The 17,254-nt window shown below is 37.3% G+C and overlaps 1 protein-coding gene across 2 annotated transcripts in view; it reads left to right on the forward strand.

Moving 5' to 3' along the window:
• NBAS (NBAS subunit of NRZ tethering complex) overlaps nt 1-17,254 on the forward strand; it is a 190,761-nt gene that overhangs the window by 125,329 nt on the left and 48,178 nt on the right. For both annotated transcript variants that reach the window (XM_069805772.1, XM_069805773.1), the window contains 2 exons: nt 8,331-8,549; nt 8,801-9,003. In XM_069805772.1, the coding sequence (XP_069661873.1) occupies nt 8,331-8,549; nt 8,801-9,003 (422 nt within the window). The remainder of the gene's footprint in view (nt 1-8,330; nt 8,550-8,800; nt 9,004-17,254) is intronic.

The following is a 17,254-nucleotide window of genomic DNA, read 5'->3' on the forward strand; positions in this document are numbered from 1 at the left end:
AGAACGTGCTTTCATGTCTGTAACATATATTACGAGGTCTGCAGTTTCTTTTTGCTCAGTGAAACCTACTTATAAGGACATTTCTAACATAAAGTTTTATCCATGCTTTCTTACGTATCTTTACTGCCAAGCACAAAAAAAGAGATGAGATTTCTTAGATATTTCCTTATTAAAACATCTTGAGAGGTCTTCACTAACTTCATCTGAAATTAAAAGCTGATAAAGAGGAGGTATTTTGTGGGTTTTTTTGAGTCTATCTTCTCTATTCTGGATTGTGCTCATTTTGCAGAGTTGCCTATTCACTGCACTCACTAAGGTGAACTGCAGTTTGTTCCCTCTTTGGATATTGTTTTAGAAAGACTGACACTCATCCTGAGATCTCAGTTGCCAGTCCTGACCTTGGACTGAGGTAGCCAGGCAATGACTGTTGTCTAATGAGAAGGAAATGCAGTCCTCATGTATGATCGCTGCTAGTGACTACTTGAGACTTTTGCTGTTAATGTATCTTGGGCATTTCAAGATTATTTCTCATTTATTCCAGATGAATGGTGCAGGGAGAGGATGGATAGCCTCCACTGTGTATCTGTTTTGAGCACTTCGTTTATTTTCCTTTGTTTATTTCTGTTCAGTATTCTAATACAGTTTCTCTGCTTTCTTAAGATGAGTACGAGTAGCAGGAAGGAAATACTCATAGCAGGATTATTGTGGTTGGTAGTCAAGCAGAACTTTGTAGCAGAAATCTGTTAGTTTTTTGGCCATGAAAGATACTGTCCTGGTTTCAGCTGGGATAGAGTTAATTGTCTTCCTAGTAGCTGGTACAGTGCTATGTTTTGAGTTAGGTATGAGAAGAATGTTGATAACACACTGATGTTTTCAGTTGTTGCTAGTCTAAATGTTTAGTCTAAAGTCAACGATTTTTCAGCTTCTCATGCCCAGCCAGCAAGAAGGCTGGAGAGGCACAAGAAGTTGGTACAGGACACAGCCAGGACAGCTGACCCAAACTGGGCCAAGGGGTATTCCATACTGTGTGATGTCATGCCCAGTATATAAACTGGGGGCAGGGGGTATCGCCGCTCGGGGACTAACCAGGCGTCGATCAGCGGGTGGTGAGCAATTGCACTGCGCATAATTTGTATATTCCAGTTCTTTTATTCTTACTGTTGTCATTTTATTAGTGTTATCATTATCATTATTAGTTTCTTCTTCTCTTTTCTATTAAACCATTCTTATTGCAACCCACGAGTTTTATTTCTTTTCCTGATTTTCTCCCCCATCCCACTGAGGGGAGGGAGGGGAGTGAGTGAGCAGCTGCGTGGTGCTTAGTTGCTGTCTGGGGTTAAACCACGACAGATACTCAATAAGTGTTTGAAACAGTTGGTCAAATCAGCTGATTTACTGTGTCCCCTGCACTGGGTTTGGGAATGAAACAGCTGTTTAACCAGCTTGCAACTAGTTTTGCCTCAGGTTCCCATCCAATTTTCAAGTGGAAGTGTACAATAAAAAATTATCATTATAGAACCCAAAAACTTATTTCTCAGAGATCTCTTTCCTCTAACTTTGATCTGAAAAATCCTTCATACATAAAAGCTGCCTTTTGGCTTGCACCTTTTACTTAAAATTTTATCCTGTTTTGAGGCTGCACTGGTCATGTGAGCACTCTTATAATCTCTAATTAAGCAGTTTCTTCTCAGCCCAGTTCTGTGGCCAAGTACTTTCCCATTCCCATAACAGATGCACATTTCTGCATTTCATGGAAGTGCTGATACTTAATATACATAAAGGACTGCCAAAACCCCATGGTCATTATCATGAAATAATCTGTGCTGTCACTGAGACAGCTGAGTTTTCTCACATACGGAAAATTTGTGGAGTTCTTCTAAGTGGACCTTGAGAGGAAGCTTGAAGTGAGATAGTGTAAGCAGGTTTTTAAGCAGTGCTGAGAGGTGAATTGGCTCCTTCCCCCTTTGGAAAAAAAAAAAAAAAAAAAAAAAAAAAGGCAACAATTTCAAAAGGGGAGTGGGGGGAAAGTAGAGACAGTAGTCCAGGGAGGTGATGAAATTCACTCCATTGTTACCCTTGTGGAACAGCACCTCCATCTAAAAGCCCCTCTTGGTCAGAAACAAGAAGAGTCTCGAGTGATGAGGGGTAATGGGAGGTAGGCTACGTAGCAGTGTAGGCTCCATGAGTTGAACTTCAAGGGTACAATTGCTGTTGTCACCACGTGGGAATTTAGGAAGCAGACATTAGAATATCCCGCACTGTTTTAATGTATCAACAGTAGTAAGGAAAAGCAGGTGACCGACCAGCAAAGCAATAGGAAGCTGCTTCTACTTGCATGCCTCTTGGTATGTCAGAGAACCTGGGAGCAGAATGTGTAACTATGCAAAGGAGAATGAAAGCACGGGGATTGAGTGCTGACTTCTGCAACTTCTTGTTCTTACTGAGAAAGACAGGAGCACACTGGGCTTTGACAGGGGCCCTCTTCTTCACCTGTCCCCTTCCACTAGCTCTTCTTTTTAATTTTCTGATGAGTTGGGCCAGTGGTGACTGAACGAAAAGGTGGATGGATGAGCAGTGCTTGACTGGGCAAAGAAGTTGAGAGAATGTCTAAATTGCAGAAATGGATGGGGAGTTTGCACTTGTGAAGGGGCAACTAACGTTGTTTCATTCACTTGTAGTTTAGGGTGTGACGAGGTTTTAGGTTCTGTTAGTGCTAAGAGCTCAGAGATTCTTTTCTCCCATGTTTCTTGCAATCAGTAGAAATAAGTTACCACCTGGAAGATGAGATTCAGTTCCCCTACCTTAAGGGTTTAGAGAAGTGGTGACATTGGGTGGTGGGAACTGTGTGAGCAGAGATGCATCATAGTGGGACTTCAATAAATCATAGACCCAAAGTAACACAGTTAATGTACTGGATATTCTGTATGAGACAGATCAGACTGCTTCCTGAAATTTAATATCTTTTGATCTGCAGCATATCCTATAGGAGATGTTTTGTAATTTTTGAGGGATTAAGGGTGACTTGTGAATCCAGAGTAATCCTTGATTGCTCTGGTGGCTAGTTGTTCACTGTTTATTTTTTAAAAATGCCTTTTTGCTAAACTGAATTTACCTACTTTTGAAATTCCACCTATAGACCTTTTGTCTGCTATACTGAAGAGCTAGTCATCAAAGTTTGCTTCCACAGTCAGATATTCAGTAGAGGCCACTTAAACTTGACTTTGATAAACTGAATGGACTGACCTTGGGAAGTTTTCTGCTCTTTTTAGAGTGAGTGAGTGTGTGTGTGTGTGTGTGTTTCCAGCTTTTCCATTATTATCACAACTCTTCTTTGGATCCAGTATATCAGCATTCATCTTCAGTTGAAGAAGGTAGAGATTGATGCACTATTCCTGTTGTGTTTGTGGTAAATGAAACAGGTGAAGTCCTTTACTCCTCATCAGTACCTTCCTCACACACTGAGGGACTGAAGCATTGATCCCTTGACCACAGTCACTCACTGCTGCAAGCAGTAAGAGGGTTCCCGCTTATGGCACTACTACTCAGTAATGCTTTTAATTCAGAATAACTATTCAAGTTTTTCTGACTAAATAATAATTCAGTCCACCTCTGTAGTGGGTAAGCATAGGCTATTTGGATGTATGGAACAGGTTGCTCCCTAAAAGGGAGATATTCCAAATATTCAGTAGAACTACTGGTTATATTTTTGCATGCATTTTGAGTCTGTCATCTTTTCTTCTAGCAGCTCTGTTTGCTTTTCAGTAATGCTGACTTCATAGATTCTTAATTATAATAATGATCATATCAACGTTTTTATCTTGATGAGTTCCTATTTATTCCCTTTGTGTGATCTGTGTGAAGCATTTTAGGTAATTTGGGGATTTTTTTATTCCTTTGTTGCCAGCATTTTGTTCGTTGTGCTAGATAGTCAGTTATGTCTTCAAAGAACCATCTGTTTCAGAGCTCATAGGTCATTGCCCTGATGTTTGTTGATTAACAGTACTCTGAAAAAAAAAAAAGCCCAGCACAACAAAACCAAAAAACAAAACCACAACTGAAAACAATTACTTTTTAAATTGCTGTGTTTTCATTATTGAACACAAACTACAAATGGGGATGGGCACAATATGTTGATTAGGAAGAAAAGACTACAGCTCAGGTCTTCTATAGAGAAAGAGAAGTTGAAATTTTCCTTACACAGGCTCTTCCTCACAGCCTTTCGTAGGGTCGGCCACATTCATTCAAACTATGGCTGATGACCTTGTTTGTTTACTATTCCATCCTTTATAACTTCTTTTCCAACTTTTGATGCAAAGGAAGAACTTTGTTTGCAAGTTAATGTTTTTAATTGAAAGGTTGACTCTTACTTTCTCTGTCAGTAATGCTTTTTTGACCATTTTCTTCTTGCTTAAGTAGGAATACGATGTCCACATTTTGACCACACACCAAATGGGTGTGGAATGAGAACCGGTTACAACTGAATATTAACCTGCATCATTTTCTCTTTCAGTTTTAATGACTTTAAATCCCATTTTAAATAATTGAATAAAAAGCTCAGTTTTTAAAAAAAAAAAATGCTCAGAGTAACATTCAGTATCTTTTGTCTGGCTGATTGACTTCTTAATGCTGTATAAAGTGCTAAGGAAAAAGACAGGGCATGACATTACCTGAAGATGTACAAGAAATGCGTTAATTGTGTTCTTACATACCATGGCTGCATTCAGATGTTACCTTTTGAATTACTTGGCTTCTTTTTGTCACTGTGCTCCCGTTCAGTCAGTTTGTCTTGTCTGAACTTGTTTTCTTCATGGGTATTGACAGTACCTCTTTTTCTAATATCAGTACACTTTTAGATACTTTCTTGTGCCTTGCCATTAATATAGTTATTTTAATTAACTCTGCTTCAAGACTGCATAATAGGAAACTTCACGAATAATGTATTTTCTTTCACTGGTTCCTTACGTGCATTAGAACTTTTACACTGATCTCTGGATGAACTGTACTAGGTCTGGCAGAGATGGAGTTAACTTTCTTCATAGCAGCCTCTGTGGGGCTGTGCTTTGGATTTGTGAGCAAATCAGTATTGATAACACACCAGTGTTTTGGCTGTTGCTGAGCACTCCTTGCACAGTGTCAAGGCTTTCTCTTTTTCTCAACACCCCAGCCCTGAGTGGGCTGCAGGTAGGCAAAAACTAGGGAGGGGGCACAGCCAGGATAGCTGACCTGGGCTGGCCAAAAGTGTGTTCTATGCCATATAATGACATGCTCAGCAGTAACAAACAGGGTTGGAGGGTGTCTTCCAAGATGGTTGTTGCTGGGAGATTTGGCTGAGCATTGCTCTGCTTGTGGGAGGTGTCGAGTGATTGCCTTTGCATCACTTAGTTTTCGTTTGTTCTTTTTTTTTTCTCTCTTCTTCATGTATCAAACTGTCTTCATCTTGATCCACAAGTTTTTTTGCTTTTGCTCTTCTTTTTCTCTTCCCCTGTAGGAAGGGGGAACCAGCTTTTGTTATTCCATAACTGTTTAACCCACTTCTGAATTCACTAATGTAATTTGCTTTCCATCCAGTATATCTGGTTGTATTGTGGCTACCTGACATTTGGTTGGTGGAATATGTAAACCTGGGATTTAGTGGCAGAGACAAGAACTGGACCAAACCGTTCCATCTGAACATCAGGAAACATTTTTCATTGTGAGGGTGACCGATCACTGGCACAAGTTGCACAGAAAGGTTGTGGAGTCTCCCACACTGGAGGTATTCAACAGCCACCTGCACATGGTCCTAGGCAACTGGCTCTAGGTGGCCCTGCTTGAGCAGGGCTCTGGACCAGATGCCCTCCAGAGGTCCCTTCCAACTGCGACCATTCTGTGTTTCAAGGTTGCTGGGATCCCAGGTTCCTGTGGCATTAAAAGGAGGGGAGCTGTTTCCATAATATCAAAGTTGCATGCTAATCACTGGCTATAAGAGAGGCAGGGTCAACAACTTCATGTGCAAGTGAATGTTACTTGTACAATGTTTTATTAAGAAATACTTACATATTCTGAAGGAAATAGGCTTCTGAGATGAGGTTTTTACCCTGAGGAGTGAAATCTGTTGAGCTGAAATAGTATGCGATGTTCCTTGATTTGAAAATGAAAGAAAACATATTTTTAGGATTTTTCATTGCACATTATAGCCTATAGAATTAAAAATCTCTTCAAACTGTAAAAGCTTTTTAAAAAGAAAACTTCACTTCACATGCAAACAAAGATTGAACTAGCCCCTAAGCAGCTACTTTTTCTCACTGGGTACAATACCAAATCTCACTACTGAAGCTGACTAGAAGTACAGAGGATAGCCATTTGCGTTTTGGAATAAAATAACCAGAGAAATTATATGCTGGTAGTGCTGCATTTTGGCACTATGCAAATATGAATGCAAAATGAAAATAGTCTTGGGAAGAACCTGTTTTGTTTTTTGGTTTTTTTTTGTTTTTTGTTTGTTTTTTTAATGCTTTATTCTGTATGTGCTTATGGCATCATGACTTCTAAACTGGCAGTATATTCACACTGTTCTCTAGGATATAACAGTTAGATGGAATACTTAAATTGTTTGCCTTTTGCATCTCTCTTGCATTTTGAACATCAGAATGTACAGTAGAAGGAAAAAAAATGAAATATGTAGCTGTTTCCATCTTTATCATGCTTACAAAATGGATATATAAATCCATCTGTGGTCATTAAATTTTAATGTGATGTGAAAAGTATCACCTTTTCCTTGCTTATAGTAAAACCTGATAATCGAGACCTTGTTCAAGGTAACAAAATCATACTTAATTACGTTTGGTGGGAATGGAACTGAGTTGCATTTGGAACTGAATGGTAAAACACCCTTTGTATCTACCTTGTTAACACTGGCAAATTTTCTTAGCTCTTACAATAATGTCCACCCATTTTGCTTTTATCATTAAAAATGTCCAGTAGACCATTACTGTGGTTTGCAGCAATGGCATGAAAAAGCAGGAGTAAACCTTACATCTTTCACTGTATGTTTTTAGGGGGCAGGGAGGGGGGGAGTATATAAGCTGTAAAACTTTCTGCTAACTAATTCTTATCAAGCTTTCTATGGCTTTACAACTAGACATTTTAATGCATGATGTAAACATTAATTTGACTTTCTTATGAAAAATGCTATAGCAGTTTACTTTTCCTCTATCTGTGGTAATTCAGCCTCTTTTCTATTCAATGTGTCATACAGATTCAAGCTTTGTTTTCTATTTTTTGTGTATTTCAACTTGAAAATTAAAATTGTTTGTATGTCTTTGTCCAGTATTCCAGTAACTAAAATACCTGATGTTGAAAGTATATAGTGCTGTGGGTTTAGACAGAAGAGACCCCCACCCATTAGAAAGTATATTGCAAACATCCTTAAAACTGTACTTGAAGTTATAAAATAACAAATGATACGTGAGTTCTTAAAATAATATTTCAGACTTTGTTTTGGACTTAGAGATGTAGCTGTGTCTTTCCTGACTTAAAACCATAACGGTTTGCTGCAAGTACTGTCTACATAAAGAATATTTCCATCTTTATCCTTTTCCAACATACTCTTGGTTTAGGCTCCATTCTGAAGTCCTAAATTCCATTCTGACAGACTGGAATGACCCTTTGATGCTAGATAGAGGGGTAGGGGAAAACTTCATTCAGTGTATGTATGATTCCACCTAAAAATTCAAACTCTGAGAAGTAAAATGGGGGGAAAAAACCGCAGACTTCCTTGTTTCAGTTTAATGGCTAGATACATCTAGTTGTATGGGTCTTTCAAAATAGTAATGTGCTGTTTTGTATAACTTGTGCTTTAAATAGGTTGATAGAATAGTTGTAGACCTCCTAGTGTGTTTCTGCTTACAATTATGGCCTTAGGGATATATTTTAAACAGTGATCTAAACCTGACAAAACTAACCTTAAGTTAATCTTCAGCATTTGGAATTTTCAGTTGATCTTGTAAAATGATCTCCAGACATCTCTCAATGTAGAATTGAAAAACAGAGATTATAAGGTGGCAGTCTACAAAGATCATAAATATTATTAGGGAAAAGAAGTTTCATATGGTTTAAAAGGTGCCAGATTCAATATCAGTAAAAGGAAGGACAACAGAAGAAAGTAATGCAATAGTGATCTGTTTTTAAATAAATGACTAATTAGAAATAAAGTTGTTTCTCATAAAATACTTCATTTTGTTTTATGCTGTGCTGTAGAGCAGTGGAGCCACCTGACCTCTAGGCACTGCTGTAATACATATAGTAGTGTACAGATGATGAATGATTAAATATTGAGTCATCTTTTTCAGCTGCCAGTTGAAGCCAGGATAGAAGTGACTAAGAAGGCTATTAAGGCAGTCAAACATATTTCTGAGAAATCAAGGAAAAAACCTTCTGAGAATGACATGGATGATGCTGAAAGTCCATCTGTTACTTATGAAGAAACTCTGAATCACTTGCAGCAATCTCTTGCTCATCTGGAAACACTCACTCATAGTTTTATCACTTACCTGAAAAACAGTGAACAGGTAATGATTACTGATCAGGTGCTTGTTTTGAATGTTACCATGACTAGCAGTGATGGACTTCAATCTTATGTCATATTTTATTAATGTTTTGTACCTTTGTTTTTGTTGACCTGGTTTTTGAAAATTCACGTCCATCAGTATTTTCTTTTTCATAGTATATGTTAAATCTTGGTAGAAAGGAAGACTATGAATGATACAGCCCTGTAAATAAAGAGTACACTGATCCATGTTTAAAAATTATCTGTTCACAGGATACACTGCAGAAGTACGGTTATTTATATGATTTGTCAAGGTCAGAGAAAGAAAAAATCCATGACCAAGCAGTAGCTATGTGTATAGATGGTCAACCCCTGGACATGATACAACAATTGTTACAAGTGGCTGTTGGAGATCTAGGTCTTTCTCCCAGTGATATTGTCCAATGTGCTATTAAAAAAATTGTATGTGTGTTAAGGTAAGTACACTGCCACAATTAAGCCCAAAAATATCTCTTCTGGGTTTTTTGGTTTGGGGGTTGGGGTTTTTTTTTTGGTTGATTGGATTTGTTTGTTTTTGTAGTGTGTTCTTGTTTGCTTTGAATATCTGGATTTTGCAGAAAATTGGGCAATAACAGGAAATGAGGTTTTGGATCATTTATGCTCCCGTATACCTATAATTTCATATTCACATAAGATAGCTATATTTTTCTGAGTTTGGGAATCCTGGGCAATCTGAACAGAGCAAGCCACAGAACTCATCCTATTGACTGGAGAGTGCTTTTCAGTTAAAAACATTGGCTTTACAATATTGTTCCGTTATGTGTGTGTGCACTTGTGAATTTTGGTAAATTTACAATTGCACATAATTCTTCCCTCTTAAACAGAGTCAAAAGGCATGTTTGTTGGAAACGGCGGGTACCTCATGCAGGTGTTTGGGCAGTAGAGGCCTGGCAATGGCTGTTGCCACAACAGCTAGTCCTACAGGAAGAAGTGCAATTTCCATCTTTAGAATAACTTGCTGGGGTATTTCTGGGAGCTGTTTTTTGGGTGGGTTGGTTGGTTTGTTTGTTTTTCATTTGCAAGGTTTTGAAAAATTAAAATATAGGCTATATGTTTTTCTTCTTTATTCTCATAAAGAATGCTTCTTAGAGTTTTTGCTGTTTTCTTCCATTGTGTTATACCCTACCTCCAAATTAAACAGCAAGTGTGAGTGATCTATGCTTCCTACAGCACTTAAAAGCAACAATGATACCCTAAAAAAACCCTGACCTGAAAACTTCTTGGAGAGAAACAGGTTTCTAATGCGAGGAAGGGGATTGTTTTGCTCAACTTTTTCAGTGTTGTCATTGTTACTTTCTTGCTGTTAAGAGTGCCATCATACTATGAGCTATCCCACACACTGTACCAAAGCAAGGCTTCATCTCCATCTTTTTCTGGGATTCACAGCCCCAAACTTCACCAACTGTCTTTTCCGTGGCGTGACACAACCCAAATAACCAACCTTTTCATGCAACCCCATCAAACTGGGTCATCTTTTATTTTAAAATTATGGAGAAATAGGCTAGGAGAATAGAAAATGCAAAATAACTAGCTTCCACACAGTTTATACTTAGACTTCCTTGAATAATTCTGTTGAGATCTGGGCAAGACCTGTGTGATACAAAGGAACATGAAATACAGTTGATGCTGATCATCTTAATCTTGTTAACAGCGAGTTTAAAGTTTGCATTAACTTCAATACAATGATCTTTTGGCTTAATATATTCTGTATCGTCTTGCTTCCAAATTACAGTTCTAACACTTGTGAGAAACAGTCTAAAACTACTGTAGTCATGGTGCATTTCTTCAGTACTAGTCATGTCTTGAGCAAGGGAGTAGAGTCCTGCATTGAAGTCTTGCCTGTTTGGTCAGCTGCAGCCTCTGTACTTCATGTCCTATAGCCCAGAAAGGGACATGGCTTTTCTTCACAAGTTCAAGACTGAAACTATTTTAGTTTGTCTGGCATTTGGGATAACATAGTCATCTCTGGGAATATAGAACTCTTAAAAATACCTGCTTATGGACATGTTTACAGACATGGTGAGGGTGTGGACACAGGTGAGGGAAAGCTAAGCACACTGTTTGAAAAGCCTTTCAGCGAAGTAAGGTGCTTTTCCTTGATTTTGTTTGATGCTCAGTTCTAGCTCAGCTTGCTGTGCATAACACCTTCTGTTAAGATTCGGTAAGAGATTTGACCGCTTCTGTAGCTGTAGTGATTATAAAATTCCTTTGGCATGTAACGTGAGACTTCAGCATGTCCTTTAAGGTTCAACCTTTCTCCTGCCGCAATGAAACTGAAGATATTTACTAGGGTGTTGAATTGATAGGGGATGTGGTTTGGGGGCTACAGTGATAATCCGTGAGGCAAGTGTACATTGAAAATGATTTGTTAGGGCTGAATGAGTCTGTGAAGATGCCATTGTTCTTTAACAAGGTTTAGGATATGTGGAAGTCCACAGATTTTTGTAGCCAGATAAGAGCAACCTGTCCTCTTTCCTACCAAGGAATTAGCAGTGTTCTGACCCTGCCTTAGTGTGATGGAATCTGCACTGTCTTGATGTTTTCTGTCAGAACAACTTAACCAAAGAGCACACTCAGTCCCCATTGCTGTTGGACTAGAGCTGAGATATGAAATTCTCAAGACAGCAAGCAAAAAATGAAGTTCTGGGATTTTACATCTACATCTCTGTCAGTATTTGTGTTCCCAGGATGAAGAGAGCCTGAGATTTATTTTTATTTTTTTCTTTTGCCATCACTGTTGACAGAATATCAATGAGCTCTAAGAATCCTTCTGTCCGTTGATGCTCTTTCTCCTTCAAAGCAGCAGAAAAGTATTCACTTCTTTTCTGCAGTCAGGTGAAATTAATTCATCAGGGATTTTTGTTTCATTTGAGGAAGCTCTCTTGGATTTAATGTTGCTGAGTGCTATTTGTTGCCTCTTCTTGTCTGGGTCTTTGATATACTGAATATACCAAATGAAAGACCTGTATCTGTAACCTAGTGGTTTCAGTAGAAATACTTCCCTCTTTTTTTTTTTTTTTTGGGGGGGGGGGACGACGACGGGGGGGGGCGACGACACCAGATACTTCTTATTTACCTATTCATACAAAACTCTTCCAAAGTATTTCTGTTCCAAAGAGATACATGTAACAAGTACAAAAGAGTAAGTATTCCGTTATTAGATGGCTACTAGACACTGTTTAGCATTTCTAAGACCAGTTTAGATAGAAAAAACTGTGAGAATTTATCTTATTCTTCTGCATGCAGAAAAATTATGTGGGCAGGATTATCTGAACACACATAACAGAAATAGAGAAACAAGTCTAGCATGGAAAATAATCTATGACTCTACCTTTTCTTCAGCATGTATGTGGTGTATATTACAGCAGATTGAAGTGCCGCAGATGAGAAGAAGGCAGCCTGTCAAAGTGTCTGCGGTCCTCTTTGGCAGCAAATTGATTTCTCCTGTCACTCAGTTTAAGAGTGTTCATAGCATCCTCAATGATGGTAGAGCTTTTGCGCAGCAACATAAGATATTGTATTTCTTGTCTGCATTTGTCCATTTGATGAAGAATAATTTGGCTTTAGATAATCACTGTCCTGCTGTTTCTGACTAGAATATAGCAGTGTGATGCTGGGATATAAAGCTCACAAAGTCCAGTTATTTCAACTATAATGAGTCTCATTAACATGCAGAGTTTGAGAAACCTATCAAAATTCTCCTTTCTACTGTGCCTTTTTATCAGCATTTTTCTTCGAACTGAATTATTTGTTCTTTATATGCATTGCAAGGCTGGAATGTCTGCAAGTTGAATGAAAGTTCCAGGGCGGAGACCATGACCAGTAACTCCTAAGCAGCCCTTTCCAGTAAAGAAGGGAATGCCTTTTTCCGGTAGAGGAAACTGTAGTGGCAAAGATGGCAGAGTTAGTCGGAGGGTTCGGAAGATAAACTCATTTGGTGTGTGATGTGACCTACTGTGATCAGTAGAAATCTTCCCACCCCCTACCCCGCCCCTTTGTGGGGAGTGGGAAGATAATTTCATATCATTCATGATGAATGAACAGATAGTGACCTATGGAAAGTTTGACTACTACAATGATAAAGAGCATGAAGTAAAAATCTAACATAAAATAAAATAGAGAATACTTGAAATAATATTCTCTCTATTATGAAATTCTGTATGAGGATCATATTATAAAGTAGCATCACTCTAAATATAGGGAGCAATTGAAAGAAAGGTTGTTGCTTGGCATCTCTTAAGCCTGCTGGTATTAATGTTGTTGCTGTGAATAAAATTGGATGCCTCTCTATCCTACGCTCAGATGTTAGCTTTCAAGCTAGATCATAACGTAAGTTAAAATATATTAACCACATTTTGTGCAATACTTGCATTTCAGGGTTAATGGGCAAAAACTACAATTAAAGAAGTAGTCTTGCCTCTGTACCTGGAATGACAAACTACTATTCAATAAATGCAACATTTCAAGGGAAAGCTCTTCAGGTTTATTTATTGGAGCTTTGATATGTTATACAATGTAGTTATTTTATACAATAATTTTGAAAGAGATCATGTTGGAAAATTCCGTCTTTGACAATTAACCTTCAAAGTAGCAGTTGTAAGGTTATAACACTGAACTTGGATTTTCTGTAGCTATGGTGGCAGGGAATGTAATTGAAGTATTGTAACCATAAGTGAAACAGGCCTGTATGGATGTGAAAAATTAGGATGGTGTCGGTGATTTGCCTGAAAGTTAAGCATCAGTCCACCACTTCTGTGACTGAAAATATGCATCCTTCTTTCAGTTTCGTAACTACACCCCCCCTTCAAACACAGTAAAATATCTTTTGTTATTAGTATTTTACTGACTGTCACAGAAGAACCTTGCAGAAAGTATTGCATTTATGTAAGATTAATTAAGTTACTTTTTGGCTTCATTTTTCAATAGTATACAGTATCACAGGCTTTAAAACTCTGACAGCTTCTCAGAAACAGTCTTCTTGTTAAATATAACATATAGTTATTTACCTGATATTAGGTACCTACATTGTAATTTCAAGAGCAGTATTGTCCAGTTCTGTTAACTACTTTTATCTCCCTTGACTCTCTAGTTCTGGCACACAAAATTCAAAGTAGGAACTCTTGCATTAGTATGTATAAAATCTCTCCAGCAGAGCATATCTGCATACTTTATACAACATATGTGTTGGGCACTTCCTTGTTTGCCTGTGGAAACAGCTGCTATAAATAAGTCAGTCGCCTAGTCAGTAGAAATCATGAACTTCTGAAAAAAACCCAGAAGATTTTGGTAATGATGGTAGTCTGATTAGACTTATCCAGTATTCAATTTAATCCATTACCTAAGATCACTCACATGATACACTGGAGACTTTCCATGATGCATGACTGGAGGCATGTTCATGGTTGGTTAGTCAGGGAAGACAATTTGCCTATTAAAGACTTTATGGCCTGCTTCATTTGCAGCTCCTAAATTTCTTATCTTAGGTGTCAAGATGGATGTGGCATTTTATGAAATTTCAGAAGTATTCACCAGGCAATAAGCAGGAAAGGTTTGGTGAAACTTTGAGTTCTTGTTTAATGGCCAGTGTTTCATGAAGAAGGTAAAACCAGCTTTATTAGACTGAGTAGCTAACTTAGAAGGAAAAAAACCCAAGATTTTTTACTATCTTGTTTCACTTGAGCAGGGGTCCTGCAGAGTAATTTTCTGATTTTGTACTTTTGTAAGTTGGATATCATAATTTCATGGTATTTCTGATGAAAACAATAGTTTGGCATTATGACTTTTTTCCCCAGCTTTGAATTATCACACCAACAATGTATTATTTTCTTATTTTCCTGATATTTAGAGGAAGCACAAACAGAAAGAGGAAAATAAGGCTGGAGAAATAAGACAATATCAAGTATTTTCAATGAATGTTGTAATTGGGTTAAAAGATTTAGATGAAGCTAATTTATTCTCCTTTCAAGTATTCTTTGTACTTTATTGTCTTTGAGGAACTTGATTAAAAATGCATCCCTTTTTCTGAAGCTGAACTGAAATAAAAATAAGCCTGTATCTGTGTAATTATACTAGGCTTATATCTAGGAGTTTTGAGGTGAACATTGCATCCTGTTCTGTTATTTAAAACATGCATAAAATAGTATATAATCTGTGTCGAAGACTAATCCATCATTAATTATATTTGTTTCTGTTAGTAGCTGCTTATTTTTAATCATTAATCATTAAGAAAAGAACAAGGCAACAGTCTGTGGAAACTTGACACGATTATTTGTCTCATTGTCTCTTTTTAGTTTCTCTAATATTAGGCAGTAAAGGCAATATTAAGCTTAAAAAATGCTAGCTTTCAATCTTTCAAGATTTCTTTTTAAAATGCTTTCTTATTCTTGATAACTCTAACTTATTGCTTAGATTCACTTTTTTTCTCCTTTTCTCCTGCTTAGTAGGATAGTACCTGTCAGCGTATGACAAACTTGAAGCTTTCTGTAAATGTTCATATGTCTATTGTACTTGAGAACTGGCTTCACCGATGTATTGTCTGAAACCGTGGTTTTCTGTTTTCAGAAATGTCCACTAACTTCTGCGTATATGGTTTTTTTTGACCCGAGTTTTTTTTGAGGTGCTCAGAGCCTGGTTGCGATAGGAGCTAATGGCTTTCACTTCTAATTAGAGAGATGAAGGGTTTTTAAAGAGCAAATGCTAGGACTGTTCAGAACCAATCTCCAAAATTGAGGGTACCCAAAATATAAGGTTTGCTGGTCAGCCTCCTTTGATATGGAAGATAATTTAGGGTAAGTAGACCTGTAAGATCTCCATTTCTGTAGTCCATAGAATCATAGAACAGTTTGGGTTGGAAGGGACCTTTAAAGGCCATCTAGTCCAACGCCCCTGCAATGAGCAGGGACATCTTCAACGAGACCAGGTTGCTCAGAGCCCCATCCAACCTGACCTTGAACGTTTCCAGGGATGGGGCATCGACCACCTCTCTGGGCAACCTGTTCCAGTGTTTCGCCACCCTCATCGTAAAAAAATTTCTTCCTTACATCTAGTCTAAATCTACCCTCTTTTAGTTTAAAACCATTACCCCTTGTCCTATTGCAACAGGCGTGCTAAAAAGTTTGTCCCCATCTTTCTTACAGGCCCCCTTTAAGTATTGAAAGGCTGCAAATGTCCTATTCTTTTCTGTTTCAATCATGATTCTCTTCTTAGTTTGCAAGCTTTACGAGTATTCTAGTTTGCTTTAGATGTGCCATGTTAATGCCCTTTGTTGATGTCTTTTTATTACAAACTTAATTGAAAAAAACATGAAATGCATAATAATACAGGAAAATTTAAATCTGGCCTGTAAACAGAACATTAATGAAGTGGTTTGTGTCTGTCTTCACTCTGGGAACATATCTTAAATTTTCTTAGCTTTTTTATTTTAAAACAAATTTGAAACCATCTCCTAATGCATGTAGCTGCTTGCTTAAAATGATTACTTTAATACTGCTGTTCTTTTTACCATTTCCACATTTCTACAGTACTGGTGTGATCTAAATTTTTTTTGAGACTGAATTTTTTTAATGTGTTTTTTGGTGAAAATAGATTTTTATCTTTTGGACACACATGTCTCTTCAGGAGTCTAAAATCCTGGATATTTCTGTACTATAAATTATAATTTGATTGTTTCCAAATATTCTGAAGATGTTTAGGAAAATATCTAGATTTAAACTTCACTCTTTTAAAGTTTATTTAGCTGCCATATGATATTATTGGTATTAAGAATGGCATTTCTATCATAGTCATGTGTAATAGTATTTTTTGAGAAAAAGGCTGGTGTTCTGAGCTTTCTACTCCTACTTTAAACTTATGAGTGCAGTATAGTAATATAAAATAAATATACTAAGGTTTCATCATGCAACAAATTATCTTGCATCTGTTCTGAATGGAGTTACATGTTGGTTTTAAAACTAGTGTTGTTCACTGAAGTGCTGGTCACCTGTTAAGATAAAAATAAAAATAGAAAAGTTGAAAATTCTGAATGCAGGAAGACAGTAAAAGTTATAAAAATTCAGGTCTCTATGCCATATAGTATAATCATTTTTAAGCAATATATTTATCTTACTGAAGTAATAAATGACAAAATTTATAGTTATTAAATTTATTAAATTAAATTTATTAAAATTCAGAACTCTTGACAAAAAAATTGTGAAATATTGCAGTTATTTTTACACATTACTATCAGCCATACAGTGTATTTTGGCTTTAGACAGAACAGTCAGGGTAGTCTGGACATGTATTCATTCTTATTAAGAGACCATATAGGAAGAGGCTGGTGTTTTTCATAGCAGAAGAGCTTTGATATGCTGATGAACTGTAGAGAAAATACACTTTATCTCTGGGGTTTTGAGTCATCTTTAGTAAGCTAACCTTGGAAGTACTTGCCTGCCTTTCTCTTTCTTTAATGCAGCATTGACAAGCTCTAAGATAGGCAAAACTGTTGTTTTTCTAGTTCATCCAGGCATCATTGCCACTGCAGTGGTTTCTATGAAGAGAAACTGTGTGCTTTATTGGAGTACCAGTGCAAAATCCCTCCCTCTTGCAGCACTAATTCACATCTTAGGTTTGTTTCGCTGAAAATGTTAGCAGAAAATGTCACTTGCATTGCATTATGAGTGAAGCTTTTTT

Source organism: Haliaeetus albicilla, chromosome 18, assembly GCF_947461875.1.
Source record: "Haliaeetus albicilla chromosome 18, bHalAlb1.1, whole genome shotgun sequence".
In the NCBI taxonomy this organism is placed as follows: domain Eukaryota; kingdom Metazoa; phylum Chordata; class Aves; order Accipitriformes; family Accipitridae; genus Haliaeetus; species Haliaeetus albicilla.